Raw genomic sequence first — 23623 nt, forward strand, 5'->3', positions numbered from 1 at the left:
CATCTCATTGCAGCAATAGAGGGCAAACCCATTTTCTGTCAATGTGAGGTTCATTCCCAGTTTGTTCTCAACGAGAATCCCACTGTCCCGAATTTAATTTGAATGAGGCTGGATGAATGCTTGGCACAGACTGTAGAAAGCTCTCAGTTAGTCGACAGGTCTGACCGAAGTCATCTCACTCTCTCCCCACAGTCTAGGGGAACTGGGTCAGTAACGCTTTGACCGCTGGGGTGACTCAACCTCTGTGCTGCAGGAAGAAGAGCGGGTTCATACATATTGAAATATAAGCGTTTCTTGTATTTGTTACTCAACCACCCTTCCGGAAAGCAGCTGTTTGTCTTGTCATGTTCTCTGAGTTATTTTAAACACATTGCATGGTTCTTTATTGTGTAACTAAGAGCCGAACATCTTGTTCAGCAACTCAACACAACCCCTGCTTGACAACGCTTTCAGTCTGAGTGCTTAGAGGCGTCTGCCTACTCCTGCATTGCCCTGAGTGCCACATTTCAAGTATGCTGAGCCTCCCTTCCATCCAAACGAACGGACTTTTCCAATTAGACGGCCTCTGCTGGAGCAGACCTATGAAGGCCCGCCTTTCAGTCTAATTAAAGGACTGGTTCTGTCTGATTTCAATTTGTTCCTTTTGGGGGAAAAAAAAGTGTCGATTCACACGATTCACAAGGAGGAGATTGAAGATGCAGAGAGGGTTTTTATAATGAGCATCGAGTGATTGGCTCAGAGAGGGACAACGTTTCGACAGAGAGATGTTATCCCATGACAGAGCCTCAGCGCTGTGACTTGGCTGTAAGGTAACGAGTCCTACGGAACAACATTGCTTGTTTTCAGGCGCAACCTCTGGTTCTGCCAAGTGAAGCCAATGCGGAAGTGTCTTAAAACTTGCATTCTCTCTACTGACCAGCAGGGGCGACTCCTCCAGTTGAAAAAAGAAAATTGTACTCTACTGTATAGAAGTCTATGAGAAAATGACTCTACTTCTCTCTTAATTTATCACCTCAGTAAACATTGTAAACATGAGTTTATGGTCTCAATCTCTAGTTTCAAGTCTTCTTCAATACAGCATGATGTTCATTTAGTAAATGATGGTCCATGTAGAGTAAAACAGACCATAATGCAGGGGATGCTTTAGGGCGGGCTTACTGTGATTGACAGGTTGCTGGCGCTACCAGAACCGTATCTGGTGTCTCTACATCACTCCTCCGCATTCCAAATATGGTCACTTCTGTTCAATGGTTGCAAAAAATGCCAAGATGAACCAAGGCCAAATCGTCGAACTTGAGGCTTCATTACAGCAGTCCACAAGCCAATAGGTGACGTCACCATGACTACGTCCACTTCTTATATATATATTGTTTCTCATGGCCTTGAAAAAATAACTCCTATCATTTCTCAGTGCCTTCCTTTAAAAATAACATTTAACTGATCTGATCAGCCACAGCTATGGTTAATTAAGGCTATGTTGCTTGTCTTCTAACTGTGTGACTGCAAACTGTATAAAACTCCCTATATGATATAGGGAATTTGAAGAACAGTGGTTTCATTTGCCTAAACCTTAAGTTATGTTTTGTTTCAATTCACAACCATAAATTTCACCATCATGTTCACATTTTGGTATGTGCAGTGTGGCCCGTCTGAGGCATCAGAGTGGTAGTGATCACCACTGATAATGTCCATTCAGTCGGCTGATAACATGAGAAATGGGCGGCAACCTCTGGTGTAGATTATGCCAACGAGGTCCTCCTCATTCACAAAGAAAATGTACAACATGGCTGCTTTCGCATGTGTATTTTCTATTGTTTACTGGATATCAACTGTGTTTGAATGATATAAACTGAATATAAGCACTTTTAAGCGCCCCCCCTGTTTGCACATGCCGATGACAGGCATCTTTTATTACCTCTCGTTCCACCTTGCATGCACAATTTAGGCCTATTCGGTGCTTTCAGCCTCCTTTGGACAGCCAATCTCTTTCTTATTAAAGGTTTTATTTCAGCCTTTATTATCTAACCTTGACACATTCTACCACGGAGAGGCTATGCAGTGATAGATGCCTCCAGAGGGATGTCCTTGTTCTGAGCCATTCCGCTTCATCCATCAGCCGGTGACAAAGGAAATGAAATGTATTTTGCTAAAGACAGTTGCTTCAAGGTAAAAAACAAATATCTCACATCTCCACCATGGATTGTAACTGGCAAGGTGAAGTTAGAAAACGAGGGGTCAGAACTACATAACAGTGTCACCTCAGTCCTCACCTTGTTTTATGAATGGGAGACATTGACACAAGGTCAGAAGGTACGATAGGCCTACATCCAGTAGCACTGAATTGATTGTCCTCTGCTCACTGCAAGTCACTGCGGTGTGCGACCAATCGATGAAGGAAGTGCAGTAAGCCTTACTCACACTCACCGTACTAACCACCTGCCAGGCGGAGTTTGGTGTCCAGCTCTACAGTTGATTGAACGCAGCTCTTTCCTCGTGCCGGTTGACTTTTCGCAGAGGAATTGCGATGCACAAAGGAACCTTTTCTGATTTCCTTTTGTCCTCATTATGCAACAATTCTGGTGTTCTGGCATCAATGCTGTATTTATTGATACTGTACATTTTAACGAATGTTCTCATTTATTTTTACTATTCTTGCATTTCATTTGGTACATACACATATATATATATATATATATGTTATATGTCTGTATGTATGTATATATGTATGTGTATATATATATTAGCTGTAACTAATGGTTGTAATACAACATTGTGGGCAATGCTGCAAATGAAAGAGCAGGATTGCTTTATTGCTCTATTGGATCAATATTGCAGCAATGTGATGACATGGGTGTTTTAGTTGTGGGACTGTATGAAGTAATCTGAGCAGTAGATTACATGATTCATACTCTTTTATCTCTAGGGCGTCATCACTTTTTATTATCTGGCTTCTCATGCATTTCATTGAGCTGATGTCTGTATATAATGCACACTTAAGTCTTTCTATATGTCGGCATCCAGTTCTGCTTCTGTACAAAGAAAAAGGCTCAACTCCTCAGAATCAAAGGTTTCTGTCTCCGGAGAGTCGACAGCTTGTTATCTCGCACATTCAAAAAGCATCGCATCAGTTCGATTTCTTTTTTTTTTTCTTCCAGTGACCTTTGATTCCCCAAAGTAGTTATTGAGCTGTGTCCAAGTACCAGAACACGTTATCCCTCTCAGCCAACCCCACCAGCGTCTCAGAGGTGTGGAGGGAAGTGAACAGATCTGCGGTTGACATTTCATCCAATCGGCTGTCCCCGGGTTGGCGTTTGTGCCGCTGCGAGCAGACAAAAGATCCTTATTGATATTAATATTATAGGCGCTGCCTCGCATGCTTTAATCGCTCCTGACATTGTGCGTGCTGTTTTGATTGAGATTGTAGAGATGGAGCTGCTGATAATGTTGTTGTGATTTCAGTGTTACTCATAGGCGTTTCATTTGACTCTTATCGAGATGCAGCGGTAGGGTCTTTCTGCTGATTAGGATGACTCAAGGTGTTGTTCTGCATTGTGAAGGGGAATGTTTAAAGACAGCACACATAGTTATGCCCCTCCCAGAGGTATTAAAGTTCCCTTCTCCCCATCCGCCACGTGCCTCTCGCCGAATCACAAAGCAGTGCATGCCCTCAGGACAGTGACTCAGCGAACTAACCCCAGTGTGCTCCTTGCGTTGCAGTGTGGAAGGTGATGCTGCAGGCAGCGAAGTGGGCGCCTCTGTGGACCCCAGCGGCGGCTACAGTTGCATCCCAGTGACCCACAGCGGCGGGCTGGGCCCCGACCACCTGGACAGCCAGCTCTACGGCCACATCCTGCTGCCTGGCCACCTGCGGCCCCGCCGACCCAAGCTCCAGCACTCCCAGTCCATCCTCCGCAAACAGGCAGAGGAGGAGGCCATCAAGCGCTCCCGCTCGCTGACGGAGAGCTATGAGCTCTCATCGGACCTGCAGGACAAGCAGGTGAGGGGGGGGGGGGGGGGGGGGGGGGCAACTTCTGTCTGTAAAAACCTAATATAAAGCTTGGTGATAATAAATGACTGTGTAATCTTCGCCAGGCGTAAGCCTGTGGGCAGATTCAGTCACGTCTGTGTGATCTGTCCGTCTGTCCGCAGTTAATCCCGTCATACTGCTGGAGCCATCAGCATCATCATTTCTATTGCTCATGTATGACTGTATGCTCAAGGACCTCTCTTGGTTTTGAAGAACCTACTTAATTGAACAGTTAACACCGTCATTGACTGCTGACTCCTCATTCCTCTTAACCGGCCAGAAGTGGACGCAAACTCCACAACTGTTGCAGTAGCAAAAGATATTTATGGCTAGGCTAAAAACAAGCCTTACCGTTGAAAAAGTTTGATATGATCTTAAGATACGTTATGATTCACTAATGTTAGACACAATACGAGATAAATAAAAAACCTGCACAGTACGAAGTGAACTTTTGGTTTGTAGTAACTCTGCAGCATCCTTTAGCTCCTTGTTTTGGTTTCCAGCCCGCAACTGTTCTGTCTTGGTTCAGTCTCGGCACTCTCATCAACCTCAAGCAGCAGCAGACAGCTGTTTCCTGTAAAAGAAACCACCTTAGACACCACAACTCACAAAGTTAGCAGCTGGTTAACATGGTGGAGCATTTAGCAGCTAAAGAGAAGGGTTACTGGGTCCCAAAACAGGGCTAAAAGAAGAGTAAATTGGACTTGCAATTGTCAGGGTCGCCAGAAACACGACCAAATGCTAATGTTTCTATGTGGCTTCTGGGTATAAAGGACTATTTGCTTACATGTTAGCCGTAACAACTTTACTAGGTGAAAATATGTCATTGAAAAAAAATGGTTTGCAAACTAGTTCTATGTAGTTGCATGGACACTTCAAAACAGCACACAATTGATTTGTTCCTGCCATAATACTTGACCTGCATACACGGACAGAGGAACATAGCTCAGAACGGAATGGATCCAAAAAGGACCCACTTGGACCAGATTCAGCCACTCCTGAGGATAATTAGATTTGATAGAAAATGTGGTCAGCCCAAAAAAGTCCAAAATGTAACACCCTTTGGAATTAATAATTAGAAACATGCATAACAAACTGCCAACATCATGAATTGCAAGTAAATTGTCTAACATGTTTATTGCATCTTTATCTTTTTTTATAGATGTGACAATACCTGAAGGTTAATACTATATTACCTGTTACTACAAGCTGTTGTCAGGCTGGGGCTCCCCATGGTGGTCAAATAAAAGTCATATAACAACAGGACATTGGCCCTCTCGTTAAGCAGTGAAGTTTCTGTTGTGGTCCATGTCCCTTGAGGGAAGTGTGAGTCCACCGACCCCCTTGGCCCTCACATGGCGCAAGGAAACATGATTAGTGTCATTCTACTCCATGAGTCTATAGGGGGAAAACTGGGTCAGTGTGTAAAAGGCACAGGGGCCTTGGACAGTGTATTAATAATATTGATAAAATCATTAATAATATCTGTCATTACAGTTTAGTGTACACTGTGTAATATACTGTACACCCGACTGATTCATTTTCATCCTTCTTTTAATGAACGATATTTAAACAGTGCAGCTCACACTATTAATTAATGTCTATTTTAATACTTAGTCTTGAATACATCTTAATTTGAAAAATGTTAATGTCCAACAGTCCCCGACTATAATCATATTTTCTTTCTGAGAGCAATTCCTCATCATTATTTGGGCCATTACCAGTTTATCCATCGAACTGGGTTCCCATCGTAATTCAACATTATCCGTCTTCCCCAGGAGTCTATTTGAGTCTAAGAAAACTTCAAGCCATCACCATCAGCTCCTCTCGGTTGTTTTTAAGGCAGGGCAAAAACAGACAAGACAACAGCACCATTCTTCATTCTGTAATGTCTTCTAAGATATCGTCTTACTTTTGCTTCCAGGTGAAAACAGCTTTTGATCCAGAGTACATTTTCTAGATTTTTTTTTTTAAGTGATACACCAAACGACATATAACGTTTTTGTCACAAACATGCTTGACAAATTAATCCTAAATCAAGGTCCATTAACTACCTTTTTTTCTCTATCTGGCTCAGTAATCTTCGCATGACTAGTATCACATGACCAAAGTTCCATACTAAGATGAACTAAGTGAGCCATCTCAATGGCGACTGAGAAAATGTGCTGATGAAGACTGTGAGATGTGGTTAACAGGTGCAGAGAATCTAAGTGGAACTTGACCTTCCATTATTTTGTCAAACTACTATTTCCAAGCACAAGAATGAATATTCTCTCTCATGCAAATGTTTGACACTAAAAAAGATTCTAGGTGAAGTATTACTTCCAATAAAATCAAAAATACACCCCTTCTCAGAATACTGTGTCCATCATCCCTGTTTTCACCTAGGATCACGATCACCAGTTGTCGCATTACGGAGAACATTCGCAAGGTGTTATTGCCATTACAACGCAGCTAAGGGAGTATGTAGGCTTTCCTCAGCTGTTTCTCAGATGCGTTTATGACACCAATTTTCCTTCTCTATATGCAGGTGGAGATGCTAGAGCGTAAATATGGTGGGCGTTTCATAACCCGGCACGCAGCCCGCACCATCCAGACAGCCTTCCGCCAGTACCAGATGAACAAGAACTTTGAGCGCCTAAGAAGTTCTATGTCTGAGAACCGTATGTCCAGACGGATCGTCCTATCCAATATGAGAATGCAGTTTTCCTTTGAAGGACCTGAAAAAGTCCACAGCTCCTACTTCGAGGGAAAGCAGGTCTCGCTAACAGATGACGGCACCAAAATTGGTGCACTGGTGCAGTCGGACCACGGTGGGGAGATGGGCATGCAAGCCAAGACCCCCACCACGCAGAGCGACTTCACAGACGCTATCACAGAACTAGAAGATGCCTTCTCCAGGCAGGTCAAATCTCTAGCTGAGTCCATAGATGATGCGCTAAACTGTCGCAGTCTGCATGGTGACGACAACCAGTCGGAGCCGGGGAGAGGCCACCAGGACATGGACAGGGAGGTCACCTGCCAGGTGAAACCCTCCCACGGCGCTTCGGAACACCGCAAACTGGATGAGATGACGGCGTCTTACAGCGATGTCACCCTTTACATCGATGAAGAAGAACTGTCACCACCACTGCCCCTGTCTCAATCTGTGGACCGACCCTCCAGCACAGAATCCGACTTGCGTCAGCGTTCCCTCAACTCTTCCCAGGACTACTGGTCACTGGCTCATAAGGATGATAAAGGAGACACGGACACAAGCTGCCGTAGTACACCATCTCTAGAGTGCCAAGAGCAGCGTCTGCGGGTGGACCACCTACCCTTACTGACCATTGAGCCTCCGAGCGACAGCTCGGTGGAGCTGAGTGATCGCTCCGACCGCAGCTCCTTGAAGAGACAGAGCGCCTACGACCGGAGCCTCAGCAACCAGCAGAGCAGCCCCAAACAAATCGGCCACGGCCTGCCCCCCCGAGGGCCTTCCAGAGACGAGGATGCCACCCGCCATCGGCCACGGCAACTGGAGGCCCACCTGGCCATCAACGGCACCGCCAACCGGCAGAGCAAGTCGGAGTCCGATTTCTCCGATGGCGACAACGACAGCATCAACAGCACGTCCAACTCCAATGACACCATCAACTGCAGCTCCGAGTCCTCGTCCAGGGACAGCCTGAGGGAGCAGACGCTCAGCAAGCAGACGTACCACAAAGAGACTCGCAACAGCTGGGACTCTCCTGCATTCAGTAATGACATCATCCGCAAGAGGCACTACCGAATTGGCCTCAACCTCTTCAACAAGTACGTACATTCCACCACACAAGATCCGCTAACAGACTACTGACACAGATTCCGACACAATCTGATACATTTCTTGTACCTTGTACATTAAATACTTTATGAGGTACAAAGGAGGTTATGTAAATTAGATCCAATCTATTCCTTATGTTTTAGAACCCAACATGAAACTCCTGATGTTGATTGAAACACAACTATCTGTCTGTTCTACTTAAGGTGCAGACAAGCCTGGGACTCATTCTGCCCCGCTTCATGCAGAGCGATTCATCTTAGCCTCTGTGATTCCATTTAATCATAGATGATTGTGGATTTGGTTTCTTTTCCAGAGCCAGCCATTAAGTTCCTTTTAATCATTTGTGATGAACACCACAGAAAAAAGTAGCTCCCTCCTCCCCACTCTCAGCCTTTATCCCGTTCCACCACCCTCCCTCCCTCCCTGCCTCTCTAAATCCTGTCCCTGATCTGACACACATTTGTCCACGGACAGAAGTGCAGTGGGATAATCACAGATTTTGGATTATGTCCTATTTCTCTCTATCTCTATCTCTCTACCCTCTTCTATGTCTCCAGGAAACCAGAAAAAGGCATCCAGTATCTGATAGAGCGAAACTTTGTACCGGACACTCCAGTGGGTGTGGCCCACTTCCTGCTCCAGAGGAAAGGCTTGAGTAGGCAGATGATTGGCGAGTTCCTGGGTAACAGACAGAAACAGTTCAACCGAGATGTCCTCGAGTGAGTTTGCAGCGAGTTAACATCTTTGTACTCTTTGATGCACTTCTATGTGCAGAAGGATCGTTTTTTTCTCAACCCTGAAAACAGGCTTTTGATTTGTCTTTGTAAACGTTGCTAGTGCACAGAATTTAGTTTTATCTTCATCCCTGGAACATGACCATAAATCATCATTCAGTTGTAAATATGGTCGCCAATTTGCAAGCAGCACTCTTTGGCGTTTCTGAGCACTACATAATGACTCATGTTACATCCAGGAAATAAACAGAAATGGAATCCACTCAGGAAATTGCTGTGATGCTCAGATAAACACACAGACTACATTTATATCAGGCTAGCAGAAGAAATAGGTTCCTCTGTACCCACATGGCATTTGGTTTTTTTGGAATCTGTATTTTTAGGACCCTAATGATATCATGTTGCAATGGTCAACTGATGGACCATGGGGTTCATTTGGTGCCAATCTTGAGTTAACGTCCACACCAGTGGCGAAAAAACTCTTATTTTCATATCTTCTGAACCAGACAAGATACAAAGACAGATGAACCTACTTTTCCATATCATTTTGACACCAGGAATCAAATGGAAACATCACTGACATGGTAAAAAACATTCTCTATTGGTAAAAAAATAAGTAAATAACAAATTTTAGGCTCATAACAATATAACTTTTGCTACTTTGTATGTTGTCTGGTTAAGGCGTGGACGTCAATTCAAGATGGCCGCCACACGAACCCAATGGGCATAGGTTGATCTTAACTAATCTTAACTAGATATGTTTAGGGTCCTAAAAAAACATGTGGAGGAAGTCATAAATATCTCATATTTTCCCACTAGTGCCTCTACATTATGCCTTCGACTGGGCAGACTTATCTGAAACACACTCCAGCAGCGCTATCAGAGCTGATTGCGATTCAGAGGAGGATAAGGCCAGGAAAGGTCTGTCAATGTCAGTTTGACAAGCATATCTAAAGGGCTCCTTGAGAAAATGTCTATAAATTCTGACATAAACGGTATCAAGGTATCAGGGCTCTGGAGAGCCGAGTCGAACTCCTCACTCCAGTGTCGGAAAAAGTTCTCAGGTACTTTATTGAAGTAAAAGTTTCAATATCACAGTGGACAAATGCTCCATTACAGTCAAAGTCCTGCACTAAAGAGTGGGAAAATGAGGATTGTTACTTTAAAAGGTTGTGGTGACGAACCGACAAATAATTATCCCCCGGCTGTGCCGTTATCCTCAGCTCTATGGAGCGTTTTAGTCGATTCCAGGTCGTTGATTTTGGTTCAGTCTCACTGCTCTCATGAAAGTAAATTTCCAGCAGCAGGCAGCTGTTTTTGGCGAAGAGAAATATCTGATAAACCCACTGTATGCTACTTGTCCAATACCAAACCACAGACAGGCATAGTTAGTGATAGTTAATGAAATAAATGCAGCATTGAGCAACTAAAGAGCCAGTTGACGGACACCAAAACAGAGCTTCAAGGAGAGGGAATATTTCATCTATATTCATTTATCTGGTTGCCTGAAACAGGACTCCAAATCAATGCTAATATTGCTTTCTGTCTACTGTGTGGGTAAATGGGCAACTGTTTGCTAACTCGTTAGCCATAACAAGGTGATAATATGTCTGTGATGTGTTGCGCTTGTTGTGGAAATTATTAGTACTGCTTCAAGTAAAAGCAATAAAACATACTCAAATTTAAAAAGTTCAAATTTAAAAAGAAAATGTCTACAATAAATTGTGTCACTGAGCTGAAACAAGGCTGTTTTCTACAAGCAGCAGCTGTATGTATTTCATATTAAATTTGAAGCCTGTAGCCACTCATTAGGGGCAGTTATACAGTGCTGAATCCCATCCAGCTTTCTTGAAGAATAAAGTTATTCTCATTTGAAAAGACTGATCTTCCCACTGCCCGCTGTGTTTTTCACCAGCTGTGTGGTGGACGAAATGGACTTCTCCGCTATGGAGCTGGACGAAGCCCTCAGGAAATTCCAGGCACACATAAGAGTGCAGGGTGAAGCACAGAAGGTCGAGCGGCTGATAGAGGCCTACAGGTGAGAAACACCGGGGACACAACGCATGGGTTCATCACTCAAACCAGTGTAGACGCAATGATGGATCATGGACATCATTTTCCACAGCAAGGAGGAATAAAGTGATGTTACATCAGCTTCGACCAATTGAGAATTACGTGACAGGATGATCATTACCGGGTTCATTGCCATGACTAGTATTTACACAGCGTGTATGGATAATGGGTAGCACAAGCTAGCTTGCAACATGTCACATGTCCAAAACATAGGCTGTACATAATGGACGAAATGACAATCGCCCCAAAAGTAAAACCAAAACATCTTAGTGGCCCCCTGGTGGCCGGTTGTAGTGTAGATCATAAACCCCGCCCCCTCCGTGTAAGTGGATGGAACATGGGCAAGTACACGTCAAATACATTTTTCATCAAAAGATGGTCTCCATCATTTAAAGTAGTTTGTATCACGCTGATGTAAGTTCAAGTGTTCATTTCTTTTGTAAGTTTGGTTTTAATTTGTTATTTTATGCCATAAAGAGGATGTGACGTCATGATTGACAGATGAAGCCGTGTACAACGTCTTGTGTGATATGATGACGCTCCCGAAACAAGCATCACAAGTCTGTGTAATAGAACATGCCTCAATTTGATCATAAATAGACCTTTCTACAGCCAACGTCATCAAAAATATGCTTGTGTATTTACACATTTTGCCCCAGCCATCCAGACAAGTTAGCAACCTTTAATAGTTGAATCAAAAGTGTTACCAGCATCAATATTTCTAACGACCGTTTCAGAGCAACAGCTGTTTCAGTTTAACCCAATGTGTCCGTGGTTGCTCTTGGGAACTCACTTAAATAGATAATGCGTAGAAAATAAACACAGATGACTCTAGCTCCAAATGACAGCAAAAGCGCAAGATGGCAGCTGCCATATGCGTGATATTTTGGCTTCACTTTAATAAAGTGGGAGGAATTGGAGGCTATCTTTACACAGTCTATGATCTATACACAGTCAATGGTCTAAACACCATTGCCCTCCCATTGGTGACACCAAAAGTCGCCGTCTTTAACACTCTCTGGCACAAGAGCATCAGTGCAGAGTCATTCTAAATCCAGACTGTGTTCTTCCAGATCATTACAGAAACTCATTTAGAGGAAATTAATTCAAAAAGTTGAGGAAAACCTCCCTCAGGGCTGCTGATGGATGTTGTTTGGGATTCATTTAATTTCTCCAAACCTCTGGTAGAAAGGTGCTCTCATGCCCATAGAGAATCAGCTTCGATCAGCGCTGAGCAAGGACATTTCGAGCCTCAGTAAACATCGCAGTCACTGTTATATTGTGGAGATAACGATAACTGATCATGTGGCTCACCCCCGGGCAGCCCAGTCCAGATATGACCATAGACTCACTTTATGGTGGATTATAAGGCTGGTAAGGCTGCAGGCTGTATCGACAGTCCTCAGCGGTACATCGTTCTTTCGGCTCAAGACTGTGACGCATTATTCAAATGTATGTGATCACAGCTCAGATAGTGGAGAGCTCAATATTGTTATCAATACTGATATTCCTGCCAACGAGTGGAATTAACAGGGATGGTTACTGATTTATTTCGCCTTGAAGGAAAGTCTTCACATTGATGCTTTGTTGATGCTTTGTCCTTTAATGGTGTTCAGATGTTACTGTGTCCAACTTTAATTAGAGTTTTCCCCGCTGTGTGAAATAAAGTTTAAACTATGATGATATCAGGATACTATGATGATATCAACACGTCATTGGTATCTTAAGATAAAAGCTTTAGCTTTAAATAGCCATAGTGACAGGCCAATAAGTGTGCACGTGACGTTAACAATAACAAATGTGATCACAGTGTGGAGGAAAATAGGTCAAATTCGGCCCGGTTGAGTCTATTTTCAGTATCGTCTTAAAGCCGTTAAAATAGGATTATTTGGTAAATCTAAGTTTGAACATGTAAAATAATTATCACATGCGTTACATGTCACCTAAGTTGAAGTAGTTTTCCTATTTTTGACCAGTGAACGGGCACATTTATGAAAAGCATTGTATTAGCAGTGGGACTAATAATATGATAATTCCACTACAGGAGAGGCTTGAGTTTGTATTCCATGAAGTTAGCCTAGCTTGATAAACGCCCTATATTTCATCCAGATGTGTATTCGTTGATCAGATCCAGGTCCAGATATTTTGATGGCAAACGACCTTCCTGGTAGTTATTTTTGTTGGAAACAAAACCTGCCCACACAGATATCTCACCAATCAAGTAACGGTACTGACACTGTTAATCAGCACCAAAACTTCTCCCCCACAACAAACAACATAGGGGATTTAAACACAGCTGACAAAATAACTGCACCATTAACAACAAATAGCAAGGAAATGCCTCTTGATTACTTGGCAAAAATAAGATTTGAAAGTTTCCGTGTCCAACATCCTCTCCGCAGCCAACGCTACTGCATCTGCAACCCCGGAGTGGTGCGGCAGTTCAGGAACCCCGACACCATCTTCATCCTGGCCTTTGCCATCATCCTCCTCAACACGGACATGTACAGCCCCAACGTCAAGCCGGAGAGGAAGATGAAGCTGGAGGACTTTGTCAAGAACCTTCGAGGTACTTTGTCCGGCTTACTGTCACAAAAGCCTGATTATCTTTAAACGCTGGATGAACATTCACTTCAAATTAAGTTTTGTGCATGCATTTTGCTTTGACTAATGGCCGTGTCAATAAGGTTTTGGGGTTTTTTTTGGAAGTTGTGTCCAAGAGAGCTTTGCTAGTTAGACAAATCTCTTTTTAGTTGCCCTCAACAGATTTTGAGGGTATTAGCGGGGGCTTTACGGCATGGCTAACTCATTTCTCTGCCTACTGGAGTAGTCAGTAATTAAAGTACAGTATTGAGTGGACAAATGTTTGTCCTCAGAGAGCTAGAAGAACATCTCTGTCCGTGAGAAATGTGTGCAGCGCAGCAGTGTGTAGGTAAATTCAAAGGGTTCATCAACTCTCATAAATCTCTGAATTAATCATTAATCCTTCTCTCTCTCTCTCTCTCTCTCTCTCTCTCTCTCTCTCTCTCTCTCTCTCTCTCTCTCTCTCTCTCTCTCTCTCTCTCTCTCTCTCTCTCTCTCTCTCTCTTCTCCTCTCATCCTCTGACAGGAGTGGATGATGGGGAAGACATCCCCCGAGAGATGCTGGTGGGGATTTATGAGCGTATTCGCAAGCGGGAGCTCAAGACCAACGAAGACCACGTGTCCCAGGTCCAGAAAGTGGAAAAACTCATCGTCGGAAAAAAGCCGGTGAGTTTGAGCTTGCCCTTGTGGGGACCGCCGCGCGTAGATTGTGGTCGCTTTCATCTCGCCCTCCATTCAGGAGCTGAAACTAATGGGGAGCGTGCTGTACCAAATTACCCAATGTACCCTCTGGGCTGTCACAGAGAGCGGCGGTTTTCTTCACGGCCGGCGTTCTCTAAAAAAAAACGGAAAAGAAATGAAAGAGCGTTCTTTACCTGAACCTGCTCTCTTCGCTGTGTGACTCATCGATTCTTCGGGCCCCGGAGCCCTTCATGCTGAATGACTGTAATATGTCTTTTGCCCTGAGAGCGAGCCAAGGAAAGTGCCTTCTGACAAGCTCCGTAATAATAAATGAGATAAACAGCCTCGCGCCATATAATCATGAAGGTGTTTTTACTCAAAAGCCCCAGCCCTTCCTCTCCCTCCATTCATGCCCTTTTTATCAAACCAACTCCACTTTTGGTGACGCAAATCAGCAGAAGTCCAAGGGACCATGGCGACGTCGTGGTCATAAAGCTTGAGGAACACAGCACACGTAGATGGATTGTGAGGAACGCATTTAGGTTGTTCCGCGATCCATAAAACTAGTTTTCCTGATTCTAAATTCGGCCCATTTTTCTTGTTGATTGATTGATGTATCGTATGTGTTCACTGACCCCTGTAGAATGACTCTCGTATGTATTTCTTCCTCCACAGATCGGCTCGTTACACCATGGTCTGGGCTGTGTGAGTATTACTCTTCCTGTCATCTGAATCTAAATGTTTGAGTGGAAATATTTGTAAAACATTTTAAAAAGCCTTTCTGCACACATTGTGGAATGTATATAAGTTTTGATGGTGTGCACAGGTGCTTTCTTTACCCCACCGGAGACTGGTCTGTTACTGCAGACTTTTTGAAGTACCCGACCCCAACAAACCTCAGAAGTTGGGCCTTCACCAAAGGGAGATCTTCCTCTTTAACGACCTGCTGGTGGTAAGGCAGACATTAGTCTTCCGGGCACACTGAGAACTCATTCACTCATTCACTGAAAGAGTCTAAACCAGTTTTTTTCTTTTTCATAGGTTACAAAGATTTTCCAAAAGAAGAAGAACTCTGTGACGTACAGCTTTCGGCAGTCCTTCTCACTTTACGGCATGCAAGTGCTGCTCTTTGAGAACCAGTGTAAGTGCCGTGTTTGCTTTTGTGTACGCTCTCTCTAAAGGTGTCAGTACGCTTCAAACAAACTAGTATGTACTAAAACATAAAACATGTTTATGGTGGTTCAGAAGGGCCACACCACAAAGCAGTTTGGACTCTGATATCAAAAAACGTACAGAAGGATGAGGTTTCAGACAGTGTTCAGTGATCAAACAAGCGTTTTGTTTGAAGCATATTGACATCTTAAAGCTGCAGTTGGTAACTCTTATTGAAATAAAATATGACTTTTTGGTCATATTTACTCAAACTGTCACTATATCGTAATACACAAGACAGATAATCTGTGAACAAATCAGATTCCTCCGCCTCCTTTTAGGGTTTTAGTGGCATTTGTAAGATTCCGCCACGCTCGAAGGACATCAGCCAATCAGAGCCGAAGAGTCTCTAACGCAGCTGTTAATCACTGATCCTAAACTGTCGAACTATGCAGCGTTGATCAAATGTTTATCACGATTCTGTTACTGCATTGCCTATTTCTTGCCTTAAATGTTTAGATCAAAGTGAAGAGCTTTGTGAGTGATTGACAGCTGACTTCTCGTCTCTGATTGGTTGTTTTACTTCGGGCACGGTGAAGTCTTGCAAATGTAGAGTACTAAAAGGAGGTAGAAGAACATTACGTTTTTTTTACAGATTATCTGTCATGTGCTACTGTGAGATAGGATAAACTATGATATAAAAAAAAGAAATGACCAACTGCAGCTTTAATGGTTGCAGAAGTTGAATTCTGTAGACGCCCCGTCGTGGTCTGTCTACTTCGTGTGACCTCAGGTTAAAGCATTGATTTCCTCGCCCTTTAGATTATCCCAATGGAGTCCGTCTGACCTCAGCCATTCCCGGAGCTGACATCAAAGTCCTCATCAACTTCAATGCACCCAATCCTCAGGACCGCAAAAAGTTCACTGACGATTTGCGAGAATCTATCGCTGAAGTCCAAGAGATGGAGAAGTACCGGATAGAATGTGAGCATTTTCTCTCTACATATCTGTGCCCATCACTTCCACCTAGACTATGGTCTGTTTAAATGTGAGACTACAACAGAGAGAAGTCTGGGTTGCTGTTAACGTTGTATATGTGTTTCCAGCTGAGCTAGAAAAGCAGAAGGGCGTGGTGAGGCCCAGCATGTCCCAGTGTTCTGGGCTGAAGAAGGAAACGGGCAACGGCAACCTGAGCCGAGGGAGCCTCGACGACAGCTACGCCGTCAGCGAGGGTTTGAAGAGAAGCGCCCTCAGCAGCTCCCTACGCGACCTCTCGGACGCAGGTAAAAACAGGGGTTGCTATGGCGACATACTCATCTCCCAAAAGTAGAGCGTACAAAGCCGCACCGCTGGCACGACACTGTTCACTCCCGGCAGTCGATAATCAATTTGGAAGAAGCCGAGTTCCTGTTCCTGTACGGTTTTGATTTGGGTGGTAGCCATCTTAGTCTCTGATCCATGAAGCCAGTGAAGCACAGACATAGACATGGGTGTTCTGCTAATGGGCCCAGGTGTACTTTACTGGAGGCCATCGACTGATAATCCTTCACCGCCGGCGGGGGGGGAGGAGGCAGCACTATGTAGGTCACTGTGGTCAATTTGAGCGTCTGAGCGGTAAGAGGAATTAATGTTGTCCGGTTGATTTGGGGCGTGGAGAGTCGCCTCGACACAAACACACTCAGTGACCTAAGCACAGGGTTCGGACTAGCAGAGCAGTGGTCGGTGCTTTTGATGATCTTTGAATGAGACGCAACACGTTGGAGTGGCAGTCTTTATGGGGTTTTGGAGGCCTACATTTCCCCAAGGAGCTGGTTGTGCATCACTCAGTTAAAATCAGTCTACAAGATTTTAGGTTTGCTTCACGTAAAAATGTACTCGTATTAATGCAGTTTCCTCGACACTTAAAGGGGAACTCTACCGACTTAACAGGTTTACACAAAGTCAGTTTACCAGTAGTCAGGAATGTGGTCTTCTGTGGCTCTGCAAGAGCTTTGTCAAGTCTAACAAAATCACCCTGATGATGTCATAAGCCCTGTTTTCATTCATTATGCGTATTTTGATGTATCGCGCTAGAAAAGCTGTATGGAAATGGAAAAATTCAATGAAAAGATTTTACGCTCACTCAAAGTGTTTTTTTGACTTATTCAAAAAAGTGTTGATATGCTGAATGGATTATGGCAGGGGTGGCCTGTAACTTTGCAACACTACTAAACCGCATGACATTACTGTAGTTCATTGGTGTGCCCACATATCACAAAAAGTATTTCTGTAGCTCCTGCTCTTATATGTTACTTAAATCAATGCAATACTTTTAGACTCTAATACAGAACATGGCCTAAGTGTCCACTTAACATATTGTGATTGTTTAAGCAGGCTGAAATTGCCTAATATTGGTTTCTGTTAATGGCCTAAAGGCCGTCTTATAAGATTATGATGCAAATGTAAATGTAAGATGTAAATCTGTAAGTCTAATAATTTAGATTTTTAGAACAAACAGAACAGGCAGAAATTACCAAATATTGGTTTCTGTTCATGGCCTAAGTGCCATCCTAAGATTAAGATGCAACTATAATATGTAAATCTGTTAATATTTAGACATAGTTGGCATTAAACATGGCCAACACTGTCCGACATGAAAGAAAAACTTGCCCATTTGAAACACAGCCCTGAAGAACTCCATCCATTTTCCTCTGTTGGATGGTGAGATGGCCAAGCCGACTTGTTTCCTGGTTCACAGCCTCTTCTTCTACTGTTCACTGACGGATTACAGCCATGCGTGGCCTTTAGCGCCAACTTCTGGCTAAACTACGCTGTAGCCGAGCTAATAGAAATGTGCCTAATTTGCATTTCTTTTTTTACGAAATATTTGCTGATAATTTGAATGGAAACATGGCTATCGTGACGTCATCTGGGTAATCTCAGTTTGGGTTTGGAGACTACAAATTTAAAAGAAGACCACAAACAGAAAGCCTCAGTTAGAAACTGGAGATGTGAAGTTCGAAAAGCGTGAACATTTACCAGGTGGGGAGTGTCTGATCAAATGTATCATTTGGTTGCATTGTGGCAAATGTAGGACACAGTGTATTTCGGGACACATTCTCGGGACTAAAATTAATTAAAGGATATCTCGGCCTCTGCTGCTTCGATTTTGCCCATTCTTTTTTTTATATGCCTTTATGAGTCTTGCAAGTTAACGGGGGTGAAATGCATATCCCTTTAATGCAGCCAGATTGCAATGGTTTTACTAATGGCAAGTGTCTCCGGCCGGCTGTGTAGTCACTGAGTAAAACCTTGTGGAGTTGTAGCAGTGCCTCGCTTTTTTCCTTTTTCCCTTTAGTCTCTACTCGCCTCCCTCTGACCGGTCTGCTGCTAGCTTAGCCGTGTGCCACTGTTGTCACCTTAGGGCGCTAGCGCCCCTCCCCCTCCGCTGTAGACGGAAGAGATGTGTGCACCATCACTTGTTAACCCGGGTGTGTCTAATCTGTCATGTTGCATGTTCTGGGCAGGCAAGCGTGGGAGACGCAGCAGTGCGGGATCACTAGACAGCAATATTGAAGTAAGTGGGACGCAACTGACGCCAAGCTGACTTTGTGTTGTTCAATCTGAACGCGCAAGCCTCTGTTTTTTGTTTTGTTTGGTTTATTTGTGGTTTGAGTTTGGTTTCTTTCACTGTTTTTGGTGGTGTTTTTGTGGTGAGCATCTTGGTCACTGTGCATGCAACGGGAATGATCCGCCGACACGCGTCTTAACCCTGGATGTGCACGGCATGACACGACTAATACTACCCCTGACTCACACTAGGGCTGCTCTGTGTTGATTGGTAGACTCCCACCTTTGAGTCATCCTCTCGTTGTAAGCGGGTTAGAGTTCTAGGCATTTCCTGAATTTCGTCCTGTTTTGTTTTGTTTTGTTCACTCCAAGTGGATCTGGATGTGCTTTTGTCAGCTTCTGCATGCTCGCACAGTTTGAAGTGGCCCATGACCTCGACAAGACGTTCCTCCACCCTCTTCCTTCTGCCATTGTCACACTTAGCCAGCAGTGTGCTGCAGTGAAAGAATCCTAGCATGACAGCACAGATGATTCCCAGTTAATAAAAACTCTGTCAAGCCATCCAACCTCTGTGATCAGGGCCATTTGTATATGGCTAACTGAGTTACCTTGATTTAATTGTTGTTGATTTGACACTAGCCCTATTGTCTTCAGTTCTTCAGTGCCAGTTTGGATACGGAGCTGTTGTCAAAACCAAAAAAAATCCATCTCTCAATACTATCCACACAGTCTGTGGCCCAAAGCACAGTTTAATTAAGTTAGCTGTTAGCTGGGTAACTTGTCAGCCTGGCGCGTTAAGAACAGCTATATAGAAAAATACAATCTTCTCGATCATGGTCTTGTTTACTTATAAAGGTCAAATAGAAATGCTCTCATAAACAGTTAAAAGTGCCTCATAGTAACTTCAAAGTAAGAACACATCACAACTCAACACTCTCTTTTGGATCTAATGAGTCATCGGTGAGGTGAGGTGCCTGCGCGGGGCCCAAATTATATTAAAAGACGATACCCTGGCAAGCGATACAGAAGTATCTGCTGACGTACCACCAGAGTGCACATCAGCTTCTTTCCTCAACTCATCCTCCGTTCTCCACCACAGAAATAGTTTTAAATGAAGATAAAATAACCTTGAACCTTTATAGTTTAGTTTGCATGTTGTGCATGGCTCCTGAAAGATTCGCTTCATTTCTTTAACATAAACTTTTGTTTTGATTGTGTATTTTGTTATTCTGTGTTACTCTGCCCTTTTTAAAAAAAATCCTATGAAGTATTTTTTTTTTCATCTTGCTGAGTGGGAACGTAGAAACATCAAACCACATCAGTTAACTGAGTAGTGCACTTTTGGTGACTCCGAACTTGACAGTTGAAAAACGGTACTGCATACAAATGTGTGTCCTGTATACAGGCTGCGGCTTCAGATCGCTCTATAAGCACTCTAAAGTGGGGCCACATGGAAATCAAAAGGGGTTACTGTAACTTTGGAAAGCAGATATATTAGTGACGGTAAGACTGTCTGCTTGTGACGGTGCAGATACGGTGTATGATGGCTCAGGGTGATGTTTTTCTCACGACAAATATGTCTTTTGGCCCTTAAATAACTGCTGAAATATGAATCTGCAGCAAGTATACCTTCACTTATATCTGCTGGACAGCAAGAGTAGACTGCCCTGTGTCTGTGTCTCTGCTGAGCTCTGACCGTCTTCTCTCTTGCAGGGGTCCATCATTAGCAGCCCTCACCTGCGCCGGAGGACCCCCTCGGGCCGAGACTGCCCGTCCCGCCACAGCGGCCAGTCCCTGCCCAACTCCTCCTCGCTGCTTGGAACTCTGTTCGGCACCCGGCGGGTGAAGTCCCCCAGCCCCACACCACAGGCCCTGCACCCCACCCTCATCTCCCACACCCCTCACCCCGCCAACCTGCACCACACGGCCCGGTCGGACACGGACGCGCCGGCCTCCGCGCACTCTCACCACGCCCAGTTCTGCCACGTGACCCAGAACCCCCCGCCTTACCACCACCACCACCACTACAACCCGCCGGCCCACCTGCAGCATCCACCGCACCAGTACCACCCGGCACCGCCTCACGGCCAGCAGCCGGCCTACCCGCCGCACCCCCACGGCCACGGGGGCCACCCGCCGCACCCCGCCCACGGGCCCCACCACCATGGCCCACCGCCGGCGCCCTCCCAGGCGCCCAGCAGCGCCAAGCCCAAACACAGCGGCATCAGCACCGTGGTCTGAGGCGCATGGAAGGGGGGGGGGGCTCTCTGACTGACCTCTTGATTTTTTTAAATCCGAGGCTGATGAGACGTTTGCACTGTGCATCCGCCGGTCTGGGGATGTGAAGCCAGACGAGATCCTGTGCCGCCTTTGGCATTTTTTTTTTTTTTTTGTTACGCTCGGGGCAGCGTATTCAATACAAACACATTTCCTCTCCAGTCGCTCCCTTTCATTTCATCTCACAGGTCACGCCTGGCTGCCTCTGGAGCAGCAGACAATGACGCAAGAGCATGCACAAAGACCACGACTACTGTTTCTCCTCAGTAAAATTAAATTGACACAAACTTATATCTTGCTCACAGGTATTTTACAGAAGATTTAACCTAGTGTGTGGGGGGGTGGCGTGGCTGAACGGACAGAACAGTCATCCTCAGCCGTACAGTAGCCGTACCAGTATTTAATGTAGCAGTAGCTCACAGTGCACTGTGATATCTCTGTTTGCAGTGATAAATGTGCCAATTATGGAAGCATTTACTAATTTAGTCACAAGAATTGCTTTGTGTATATTGTGCATAGTGTTTTGTAAAATGATAATATCAACTGTTATTATTATATTATTACAGAACAAAACAACGTCGATTATAACTCTCAGTATATTATACTGGCACATAGCTGGCGTATTTTCACTGTTAAGAAACCGATCAGAGCTTTTATTAGTGAGGCAGTTAGCGAGGATACTGCTGTGTAACTGCTGCCTTTGAGTTAGGATGAGATTGTCGAAGGCCGCTGCAGACTTTGCACGCCGGCCTTTAATAGAGTGACGTCCAACCGCGCTCGTCTTTGGTTTCGTAATTGTCTCTCAGCCACAACGAGCCGCCGAGCAAAACAGATTCACCTGAATGTCCGCCATCATTTTATTTTTTTAAAACAAAGGTTTTTTTGGGAGTCCAATAAACGATACGGACTGAACTGCAACCTGGTGGGATGCAGGCGTGCAGGAGGAGGAGGAGGAGGAGGAGGAGTTTTTGTTTTTCCCGGAAGCTGACAGTCTGCGCGAACCGTGTAGCGGGGTCTTTAACTTTCCTCCCTGAATGTGGAAGCTCTCAGCTGGCTGAGTAGTCCCCTCTTCGGTTTCACTGCGCGTCCCACAGAGCGGGCGCCTCGAGCACAGTGGCAGAAAATCAATAATTATCATTCTGCGACGGCGCTCGGCCACTTCGCTTCGTTCACCGGGAAAGGCAGTTTTTATATCAATCATCCTTCTGACATATTACCGGACGGCCGTCCCGTCTGTGGCGTGTGCAGAGCGGAGGCAGAGGAGGGGGTGCTGGAGCATATGAAAAGTGACAGACACAGCACTTGTTCTATTTAGTTGATATCAATGGCAGAATTTAGTCTGAATCTGTTTGAAGACTAAAAGATGGATTTTTTTTATTTTTACTTGTATGTGCAATATGTATTTACTTTTTTTTGTGTCTAAGAGCTATTTCAATCCGGTGGTTGTTCCATTTTGTTTGGTTCTGTTAGAGTTGTGTGTGCCCCCCCCCGAACGTCCTTTGTCATTTCTTCCCTTATGTTTCAGTCAAGTGCAAGTATCCACAGGGGATTCGGATGGACTGGACCTTCCACGCTGATAAAGAATGTCAAAGAAAAATAATTTTGCATGTAACAATGTCTTTCCAGGCTATTTTCTAACTGTCGTGTATTCCCAAACTATATCAGTGTTGCAGTCGACAGTTTTTAAAAACTAAAAATGATTAATGGTAGAATAGTTTTGACTTCTTTGATTACAGCTAACAGAAGTCAACTACGTATTTGTGTCACTCCAGAGGACAACAACAGCCGTATCGTTTCCTGATGCGCGCGCAGCACGCCGCCGGATCATTGGCGTACAACAGGAGTCAAAGCTGTGGGAGGGGAGGTAGAGCGATGATGGACGGACGGCTGTGGGCACAACGAGTTGGAACTCTCTTATCTCCGTAATTTACCACCCGTCTCCGTCAATGGCTCACACGTTACTGTCCACTGATATCCAGTAGATCAGTGAATACTTCTGTCGTAAAGGTTTGAAGTTATCGAGGCATGCACCACCCTCTGAAAAAGTACCCCTCATAAAGGGTTAAACTAATAAACTAATTTAATTCAGCGATAAAGTTAAGTAATCGTTAAATACGGAAGCAGAAAGTGGACGGGCCCGCAATCTTTTTTTCTTGCTGTTATCTCGAGATCACCAGTTAATTGTTTCGTAAAGTCGAGAAAACAAACTGTCCTATCGCTATAACGACTTCATTATCTTTTTAAATACAGTCTTTTTATATTATATTTTTTATAGACAGGCTTCTCTACGGTCAGCTCGATCCGGGCGGATTGAATGCATTGACCATTAGCGCCAGTAAAAGAGCGCACTGGGTAAAGGCTTGACTGCGGTCATCCACGCATGCCGGCAATGTCCTCCTGGTCTCTGATAAATGAAAGTATTAAGAGGAAGCAACCTTTTTTGGTTTCTCGAGATAACGAGTCGATTATCTCGTTTGAAAGTTCATTTTCTCGAGAACTTGTGTTCTGAAGATAACAGCATTGAAAAAAATAACTGCTAGCGCAACAGCTCTCGGCTTCCGTAGTTTAAATGCATTAATGGTTGATAAATAATTTGCGTTACACATCAATAATATGCCATTCATGAGAACAACTTTTGCATTGCCATGTTTTGAAAATATCCCCTTTGGCTGTTGTTATTCCTCCAGCAATGCTCGTAATACCTAGTTTACACTGTGCGACTTTCACCCTTTATTTTACTCGACG

The 23623-nt window shown here is 44.3% G+C and overlaps 1 protein-coding gene across 1 annotated transcript; it reads left to right on the top strand.

The window, feature by feature from the left end:
• Positions 1 to 3721: 3721 nt before the first annotated feature.
• Positions 3722 to 21778, top strand: iqsec1b (IQ motif and Sec7 domain ArfGEF 1b). Its single transcript, XM_079186140.1, has 13 exons — positions 3722 to 3997; positions 6558 to 7819; positions 8387 to 8548; positions 10479 to 10601; positions 13039 to 13205; positions 13746 to 13885; positions 14576 to 14605; positions 14727 to 14852; positions 14942 to 15041; positions 15875 to 16036; positions 16159 to 16335; positions 18559 to 18608; positions 20315 to 21778. The coding sequence occupies exons 2-13, from the start codon at positions 6564 to 6566 to the stop codon at positions 20840 to 20842; spliced, it is 3021 nt and encodes a 1006-aa protein (XP_079042266.1). The 5' UTR covers positions 3722 to 3997; positions 6558 to 6563; the 3' UTR covers positions 20843 to 21778.
• Positions 21779 to 23623: the final 1845 nt, after the last annotated feature.

The sequence above is a fragment of the Pholis gunnellus genome (assembly GCF_910591455.1).
Source record: "Pholis gunnellus genome assembly, chromosome: 3".
In the NCBI taxonomy this organism is placed as follows: domain Eukaryota; kingdom Metazoa; phylum Chordata; class Actinopteri; order Perciformes; family Pholidae; genus Pholis; species Pholis gunnellus.

What these genes read in the sequence shown, in the direction of transcription:
- iqsec1b (XM_079186140.1), top strand. Translation starts at nt 6,564, where the DNA reads ATGCTAGAGCGTAAATATGGTGGGCGTTTCATAACCCGGCACGCAGCC. An exon ending in GGCCTCAACCTCTTCAACAA is followed by an intron (nt 7,820 to 8,386) that starts GTACGTACATTC and finishes CTATGTCTCCAG; the next exon opens with GAAACCAGAAAAAGGCATCC. An exon ending in TACACCATGGTCTGGGCTGT is followed by an intron (nt 14,606 to 14,726) that starts GTGAGTATTACT and finishes TGGTGTGCACAG; the next exon opens with GTGCTTTCTTTACCCCACCG.